Raw genomic sequence first — 9,735 nt, 5'->3', positions numbered from 1 at the left:
TAATTATACCGTGTAACTGCGCACCAATTTGATTTTAATTACTGTAATCATTCACTTTGATCCTTTGGGGAGAACTGGATTTTTGGGTGATGTAAATGTTGTGTCTCCTGCCAGGGAAATTAAACTTTACAAGTGTTTTTTGAATGGAAGATTAGTTGTGTAAACTTTTTTTGACAGAAAAAATAAGGACGTAAATGTAAATCAAAATAAACATGTATTATTTAGTAGAATTATCATTGTTTTTTTGTTATTATTTTCGACATATTAGACTGACCTCAACATAGTTGGGAAAAAAGCTCGGAGGATGATGACCTGTCTTTTGAATGGAGGTACTGTCTATCTGACCTCCTCAAATTAGTTACAGAATGCTACAGATTTTAATGTATCCCTACATCTTTTGGGTTATCACGTGTGAATTGTAAGTATGAATCTCTTTTTAAAAACACAGTATTATACTTTACACTATTACACTTCTAACAAACCCTCTTTTAGAATATCTTATACAAGGATCTTTTCTCCAAAATGCACCAACTATATAACAGAACATGACTTGCATTTTAATTCGAAACGAAATGCTCTACGGTTAAAGTTTCCAAACAAACACCGAACGTAGTCAAACATTTACTACTAGACCTCATACTTGATCTCTTTGAACAGTGAAATGCTCTGTTTTATAAACAGGATACTAAATAATCCCACGTCAGACTTTTTGTAGGACAGATAATATGACCGATTTTACGTAGGATGTCCTGACTATGATTTTCTGACCGACTACCCGTAACGACTGCCGAAGATGTTCAAATGACAGCTGGGACCCACCAATTTAACGTTCCTTCCGAAATACGAAAGAACTCATTATGCCAAGACTTGGGATATTTTTTGTGCAACAAAATAGGGATCCAATTTATTTATCACTATTTGTGCTATGGGCTTCAGTACTCTTAGACAATAGCAGCAGTTAAATTATAGATTTTTTACACCTGATAAAATCAGGAAAAATCTCCGGAACATCAGGCATTATCCTCCCCTACATCCACCGAAGCGGCTGCCATAAACTAGATGAAACATACAAATGCACTACAAACCGATCCTACATAATAAAACTTTATTTTTGACTAAACTATTCATGGAGTACAAAATGACGAAGCTATACCTATGAAGTTCACTGACTTTAATAGAGCAGAAATCTTGGATCAGCTCAAGAAAATTTATAAATGTTGTCAGAAACAATGCTTTACAACAACGGGACGTCATAAAGGTCTTAAAGCCTGTCGTCTTCTTCCATACTTCTTCATCAAACGCCGTATTTTCAAAATGAAAAACTCAAGTGGCGTTCTTTATTTAGTACTTCTTGCCCGTAATGTACAATTGCAGACATTCTGTAGGCATGCTCTACTAGTCTAACTTTGAACACTCTTTTCAGCTACATCGTTCGTAAAATTGAAATGACATAACAACTCCACAACAGGGTATAAGCTAAGTTATTTACTGCATATAAATGACAAACTACACTGCATATTTTCCGAATTTTCCACGGAAAACTTCGCAGAAAACGGGACAGCGCTAAACGTCCACAACACACAAATAATATCTAACGCCACTCGGCGAGGTGTGAGCGAGAATAACATATTTTATGCAGGTCTACATGGAAACCTACTAAACCGAATATATTCAGCATAAAGAGGTAGCGGAGGTGCTTTTAGAAGTCACGACACGATTGCAAACTATAGGTACTTAATTCTTAGAAGGGAGAAAAACAAAATGTTTCACCTATGGAGCAATCCTGTTTGCTCATAAGTACCTTGCTAAGCTAACTAGGCTATAATAAAGAAACAAAAGAACGTTAAGTTTGCTTAAAGTGGCGAGTTTCTAAAGGAAAGTAAATCAAAATCTTCAACATATGCAGCAATGCTGATTTCTTACGGGTAGTATTTAAACGCAAATAAAAAAATATCCTTTTTCTATGCAGTAAAATTCCGAATTCCCATCAAAATTACTGATTGCACAGCAAAATATTCAACTCAAAATATCACTAAACACACTACAATTTATTTTCGCAGCGTACAGCGATTTTTCCTAAAGCAAAAGCTTTTTCATCAATGCACAGCTAACAATCTTAATGCACATTATACATGTTAACTTTTTTCCTTTTAAATATAGCTTCTATTTTTATATTATTTACAGCAGTTTTTCTGAATAAAACAGCATTTTATTAGTCACAGTCATCTTATTATTTATTAATTACCACATAATGAGATCAGCAAAAAAATATAAAATTAAATGCAAAATTGTAATTTATTGAAATCTTAATAAGAGTCCACGCTTCCTTTTTTGCCCAATAGGCTCATTTTTAGCTTCTGCAGTTGGCGCCACGTACTTGAGTCGGATCGCAAGTCCGATGATATGCTTGCACATTCTTTAAAAAAATGGGGCGGGTACATTTTTAGTCATTGTCAGTACTTCCTTTTGGCATACATTTCATATAAGTAGTCATTAAAAGGCAGAACTATCATATTTCAGAATGTTTATAGTCAGAATCATATTTTGGCATATTTTTGGAATTTTTATTTTCCTGTAAGAAGCATGCAAACAAGCCTGAAGCATGCAAGCAGGCATGCAGCATGTAAGCAGGCATGCAACATGGAAGTAAGCATGCAACAAGCATGGTTTCTGTCACGGCTCCGGCGCTTCGTGGCTCCGGCGGTCCCATGCGAGCTTATCGTCGCAGATGGTTTTCACGCTCACCACCGCAGCTTCGGCTTACTGGCCGGCAGAGCCGGCCAGCCTCAACCGCGTCGGCGAGCGTTAAAACTACCTGCGCCTCAGCTCGCAGGCCGCCTCGCCCCTCCGCGCCTACGCGGTTTTGAATTGCACTCTAGGGGTAGGGCAAATAAGACTACGTGGAGTCGGTTTTGCAGCGATTCGTTTTCGTTGCTAGCTTCAATTTTTAAAACAATGTTTTTTAATGGAAGGTTATAAATGGCAATGTGCTAAATAAATTGAATCTAAATAAAATTCTACCATCTTCATAGTACGCTGCATGAGATTTCAGTTAATTTGTTCTGCTTTTAGAAATAATGCAATGTGACAGGATTTTTTTATTATAATAATCATTAAATTTTCCGAGCATGGCTTCTTGAAAATTAAGACTAATATGATGAACAGGTTTTGTTGTACTTACTGGTTAATATAAGACTGGGATAGTTATTTTGCTATGAAATATGGAAAATTTGCTGTGCAGTCAGTATTTAATGCTTGTATGTAGTATTTTTGTACAAGAATAAATTTAACTGTATTGCATTATAAGGAAAAAAGTAATGTCATATTGATGTATAATTTCGAATTATCTGCAGTTTGAGTTTTGTTAAACATTTAGTTTATTTGTAGTGGAGTAAGTTATTTGATGTAAAAAAGAATATAAATGATGAGTATTTATTGATAGGCGATTATTTATTTGATATGCAATTTATAATATCCCATTTCTTACGCACCTTGCTACTAGCCCATATAACTTGCTTAACAAGGAAACAAAAGAAGGTCTTGCTTACAGCGGTACAGTAAAATAGGCGAGGTTCTAAGACTATGAAAAAATGCTACCTGACACATTCAACACATTCTTTTCAGTAAATGCTATTGAAAAAAGTCCGAACTATTAACAGAATTTTCTTTTCAGTGACGCGTTCTTGAGTCGAGTGCAGTTCCCGTTCACTTGTATTACAAGTTACTTGCGTTATTTCTTATAGTGGTCGGATTTCAGTCTAACCAGATGCAGCTGAGTAGGTACCAGTGTCTATTTTAAAAGGCACGACTGCCTATCTGACCTCCTCAACCCAGTGTAAACATATGTTTGAAAAAAGTCGTACAGTCTAAACGTCATCGCAACAACACTTGGCCGCCGGACGCAAGAAATGTGCCCGTATAGGATATCTTATGATAATATATTTTGCAGCATGGCTTTGCGATTTCCTTGCCTAATATATTTCTATTTATTTATTTAGTAACGCGTTGCTTAGCTGACTTTGTGTAGGATATATAAGGTAATTATACACGATCATCATTGGCACGCAAAAGGCAAAGAAATATAATAAAAATTAACTGTTTTCAATTACATAATATTCTAGAAAAATATTATCTTTCTCTAAATCATCATATTTTGAGAGAATATGAAAGTACACGTGGTATTTCACTACAGGCCCAAAATCCGATCACACCTTTAATTCCCAAAAGATAATTAGCCAAATAATATAATGTCAAGGTTCCTTATCAAAAATCACTGACATTACTAAATAATTGATGTAATAATAATTCATTATCTAGAATTATCAGTTACCGTTCTATATTGATAACTTGCATTCGAATTTTTACCACCGGTGGAGATGTTTCGGGAAATTGTATTTACTTTATTGGTAGTGAATGTGTTGGCTGAAGATTATAAGGTAGTCCGTTTAGATGTTGGCAGTGTGAGAGGTGAAAAGTATTGGGCTGGAGATTTCTATGAGTTCTATGGAGTGCCATATGCGACTGCGCCTAAAGGACGGGACAAGTTCAAGGTAAGACACTTTGTATATACCTAAGTAAATATATGAACGATGATGTTGCTAATCAACATTGAATCTTACACTGTAGAGATAAAGTTGAAAATCTGATTGTAATAGTAGTAATTTGATGTGCTGTTCTCTGTAGATTTTATGTAGAGTAAGTATTATGTAAAAGAGAGATGCAGTTTTTACATAAAACATCCGTGTAAACCACTTCACTGCAGACACAATAGTTGAACAGTTGACACAATCAGTGTGTATCACATATGACTCATGGGAAAGGAAAGTTAATAATGTTAATATTAACCTCAATTAAGATGATGTATATCTTTCTGGAAACAATTACTTTCCGACAATAGATTCATAGAATTAAAAAGTATTCTAAGTGGTTGATTAATGAGATACATTAATTAATCAATGGAAGTACGCATGATGTCTATTTTATTCACTTTATATTCCAAATCATTCCAGGCTCCCCTCCCGGTGCAACCATGGGAAGGCATCATGGACGCCAACGTAAGGCACAATGTTTGCGAACAAGTCTACCTGACAGATGACGATGATGACGAAATTATTCTTGATGGAGTCGAAGACTGCTTGACCATGAACCTCTTTGTCCCAACAGTCGCAAACGAAAACAATCTGGTACCAGTACTGGTGTACATTCACAGTGGTGCCTTCTCAGGAGGTAGTGGAAATATGGGCAAGTTTAACTATCTAGCCCGTCATGATGTCCTAGTAATCAGTTTCAATTATAGACTGGGATTCAAAGGATTCGCTTGTTTGGGAACTGAAGAGATACCTGGCAATGCTGCGCTGAAAGACCAACTCGCTGCTTTGAGATTTATCAATAAGTACATCAGCAAGTTTGGTGGGGATCCTAATGACGTAACGTTGGCTGGCTTCAGTGTGGGAGCTTCTATGGCTGAACTATTAGCTCTCTCAAAAACAACTAAAGGATTGATACATAAGCTAATACTTGAAAGTGGCTCAGCATTGTCGCCATTCGCAATAAACAGAGATCCGGTTAATAGTGCTACGAATTTAGCGATATCTGTAGGTTTTAAGAATACGGGAAAAATTGAGGACTTGACAGAGTTTTTGCTCAACGCAACAGCGCTGGATTTGGCTGCTGGCAGCAAGAATTTCTTCTTAAAAAATTCCACCTTCGGCTTATCACCATGCATTGAAAATGTGGTCAAAGATTCAGAACCTATTGTGACGGAGTCTCCGTTGATTACGTTCCATAAAAGTGATTATGAGAAAATTCCGGTTTTAACTGGATTTGCGAACATGGAAGGCTTAAGCAGAACGATAAAGTTTGCCGATTGGAGTGAGATGATGAACGATAATTTTGCTGACTTCTTACCAGGTGACCTAGCTTTTGACAGTGATAAATCACGGGATGACTTCATCAATGACGTTAAGAAATATTATTTTAAAAACGAAGAAATAACTCACGATAGCGTTGAAGGATACATAGATTACTTCTCTGATTCAATGTTCAAGTACGCTATAATGAAATCAGCAAAAATGCATGCTCTTAAATCTACAAGACCGGTCTATCTGTATGAGTTTTCGTACGTTGGAAAGCTAAGTTTTAAGCATGGGTTTATGGTTAGAGTAAAAGGCGCCAGTCATCGAGACCAAACTTCGTATTTGATAGATTTCTATGATTTCACTAACTCTCTAGCAGACATGGATACTAGAGACCGTATGACGGCCATGTGGACAGATTTTGTGAAGTTTGAGTAAGTATTATCCAAAATATTTTAACATTGACCTATATAATATTTCTAATACAATATAAAATAGACTTTAAGAATTTTAGATTAAATTCAGTTTTGTTATGAAGAGTTATTTCTACTAGTGAATTGTATTCCTTCTTATAAAGTAAATAATTAAATTGCATACTTAATTGAAAATAATATTTTTTTCCCCATTTACAGAAACCCGACGCAATACGAGAGCTTACTAATTGACGTACAGTGGCCGAAATACACAAATAAAGAACAAAAATATTTGCAAATAGGTAACCAATTGAGAGTTAAGAAAGACTTGTTTGAAAACCATTATACTTTTTGGGATACGGTCTATGACCAGTTTTACTGGCATCCGATGCCTGTAGATAAAACAAGTATGGTAGTACCTAAGAAAACTAGTGTAAAAGAAGACAAGAAGCAAAATATAAAGGAACCGATGAAGAAAGGTGCAAGTGATGATAAGGAAAATAATAAGAGTGAAACTGCGAAAAAAAGTGTTAATGAAGATGATAAGAAAAAACCTGTGACTGAAGAAAAGAAGTTAAAAGAAAAGGAAACTACACAGAAAAACCCTTCTAAGGAGAAAACTGGCAAATAAAATTTAAGAGTAATTCTTTCTTGACTTTTAATCTGAATGGTGTTTAGAGCAAGACTATCATCTACACAGCCTGGAAACCTTAACAGAATAAAACCAATTACAAATTCACACAAAAGGAGATTCCGCTCTGAACAAAAAAAAAAACAATGCTTAATATCAATTTCACCCCTTCAAAATATCGGCTCAAATAGGATTGACAAAAACTTTCAACAAAACTATATAGTATATATGCACCCTACAAACAAAAGGACTCAAAAGTTCAAAATATATCCCTCGATTTATTAGCTTTGGGTCCCTCAGTGTCAAGTTGTTGAAAAAGGTTACATTGCCTGACAAATTGTCCAATGATAAGCAATACACCGACAATGTATTTTCTTCCCTTTACGGAAATCCAAAAAATAAAAAGGTTTAAAAAATTTGAGATATTCTAATATCAAAGGGGAATGATCACCATTTTTCAACGCCTGAAATGTTTGGAGCGTCCCCTTCTGAATCGATTCCGTGGGTTTTTGTATATAAAAAAATCTAAACCATATATTTTTCTACCAATATTAACCCCCGTGCAAGTGCCTCCGTTCTTGGTTTGGTCCAATGTATAGCCGAAAGTCTTGTTTGCTCTAAGAAAATAAGCCGACAATATTAAAATTTTGAATTGTTATGTCTTTGAAAGCATTTTTAACATATTTAAAAACACATAATTTAATAAACTAAATGTGCAATTTCATGTAGAACTATTCATTTTGATAACAAAGGTATTTAAACAAAGTATCAACATATGTATTCTTTGTCTTTGTTTTAAAAATCCAAAAGTGACCCTATTAATTCTTACCAATTCAATATTGTTACTACTTAGGTATTCCACCAACCCGTAAAATTACCCATGTATCTGCTAATTTAGAATTGACTATCAAAAAACAAAAGCAAACCGCCATCTCTCTCAACTTGTGCCCTCGGTCGGTGTGACTGACACCTCCAAAACCCGCGTCTCCCCTTCCTTGTTGCAAATATTTGAACGATTCCAAATGATGCACGTGCTATTGAAATTTTTTGCCGCATTCCCCACGGGGTGCCCCCTGTGTGCCGAAATTTGCAGTTCATTTTCTATGAAATTGACTAGCAGTTCAGGATACCGTGGTCACACAAGCTCTGGTTCGTGACGAGAATTTTAGACAAAAGTACTGGTGTGTGGTGAACGCTTCATTCAGTCTGGATTTCGTGTTATTCTGAATGGGCTACCTACTGGGTTTTAGGATAGTAAAGAATATTTCTCGTTATTTCAATATGAAACCATTGAGGTTTTAATTTGCAAATCCTCTCTTCTCGGTGGCAGCTTTGAAATCAAGGTCTTGGTCTTGTGTGACAAATGAAAGTTTACTTACAGCATCTTTGAGTGCACTATTTTCATCAATTCCTCAAAGCAGCTGTAGGAAATGCTATAACGTATGTTACGCATGCAAAAGTACAGATTAAACACCAACAATTTGAGACACATCAAGAAAAGTAAATACAGTCTTTATCGAATACACTCTATAAGTTGCAAACATTACAGCGACTCCTAATAACTGGCAAACACTTCTAACTTTTGTATCTACCCTTACCATTCAAAACCCTACCTTAATCTTCAGAGTTAAGGTTAAAATCCAACAGTGGTGTTGGATTTAAAAGTATATTTATGTTTCGCCCCGTGACACAGGTGACACAGAGATAAGTAACGTCAATTTATAAGCGTCAAAGTCACAAGTCTCAGGGGCTCTGTTTGGTATCTTCTTGTAGCGTATGGATGGCGTCACAGTTATTGTGGGGGTGGGTAGTAATAGATTTATGTTTTTTTTTTTTTGGGAGGAAGGAGGGAAAAAAATGGTTCTGAAGACGTTTTGTACGATGGTGGTGGAGATTAATATTGTGTAGTGGCTAGTTATTCATCATCGGCTAAGACTTTTCTCAACTATGTTGAGGTCGACTTCAATCCGATGCATCGGAGTAGGTGTTTTCATGGAGCGATGGACTTAGTAAGACTGATTGTAAGATACCTAATCTGACGTGTACCCATAACGAAATCTAAAGATGTTCAAATAATAACCGCAGGGCAATTTAACTTTCCTTTTGAAATGCGCAGGAACTCTTCAGGTCAAGTTGACCATCCATCCTGGGAACGACCGCACTAATTTTTGCTTAACCTTACGACGGAACGACCAGTCTAACCAAGGGGTATTGGGTTGCCCGGGTTGAGAGAGTCAGATAGGGCAGTCGCTCCTTGTAAAGCAGTGGTACTCAGCTGCATCCGGTTAGACTCGAAGCCGACCCCAACATAGTTTGGAAAAAGGCCCGGAGCATCGATATATATGTACTACGTACTAGATAGAACGTTCCGAACAAAAAGCTTACCACACTGAAATGCACTGCACACTGTGCATAGCAAATCAGATCGATTTTGACACTTGCGTCAGATGGATGTCTATGAAACGACAATTGTAAAATAGAAAAAACATATTAAGGTATAAACTTACATATATTAACTATTCGATAGTCAAGTTAGTAAAATTACACGCTGTTCATGCAATTACAACGATCGTATATCACACTTTTCAATTCAATTTATAATTCAATTTTACAAATATACATTAATTTGTTGTTCCCGCCATCTTAAAAATAGATTATGCAAATCATGCAGAAACAGATGTGCCATAAAACTGGTAGTAGGTAAAATATCAATGAAAACAGGCTTTATTTTGTCATGGTTCTTACTTTCAAGAAAATAATATGACGTCGTATGTATTTCGCTAATGTAAAAACATAGGCTATATTTTATCCCGGTGCGGGCTTCCCCACATTCTTA

The 9,735-nt window shown here is 35.9% G+C and overlaps 1 protein-coding gene across 1 annotated transcript; it reads left to right on the top strand.

The window, feature by feature from the left end:
• Positions 1 to 4,350: 4,350 nt before the first annotated feature.
• On the top strand, positions 4,351 to 6,915 carry LOC124640338 (esterase E4-like). Its single transcript, XM_047178053.1, has 3 exons — positions 4,351 to 4,550; positions 5,010 to 6,289; positions 6,488 to 6,915. The coding sequence occupies exons 1-3, from the start codon at positions 4,377 to 4,379 to the stop codon at positions 6,897 to 6,899; spliced, it is 1,866 nt and encodes a 621-aa protein (XP_047034009.1). The 5' UTR covers positions 4,351 to 4,376; the 3' UTR covers positions 6,900 to 6,915.
• The last annotated feature ends 2,820 nt before the right edge of the window (positions 6,916 to 9,735 follow it).

This window comes from Helicoverpa zea, chromosome 20 (assembly GCF_022581195.2).
Source record: "Helicoverpa zea isolate HzStark_Cry1AcR chromosome 20, ilHelZeax1.1, whole genome shotgun sequence".
Lineage (NCBI taxonomy): Eukaryota > Metazoa > Arthropoda > Insecta > Lepidoptera > Noctuidae > Helicoverpa > Helicoverpa zea.
This window is presented reverse-complemented; position numbering and strand designations above follow the sequence as displayed.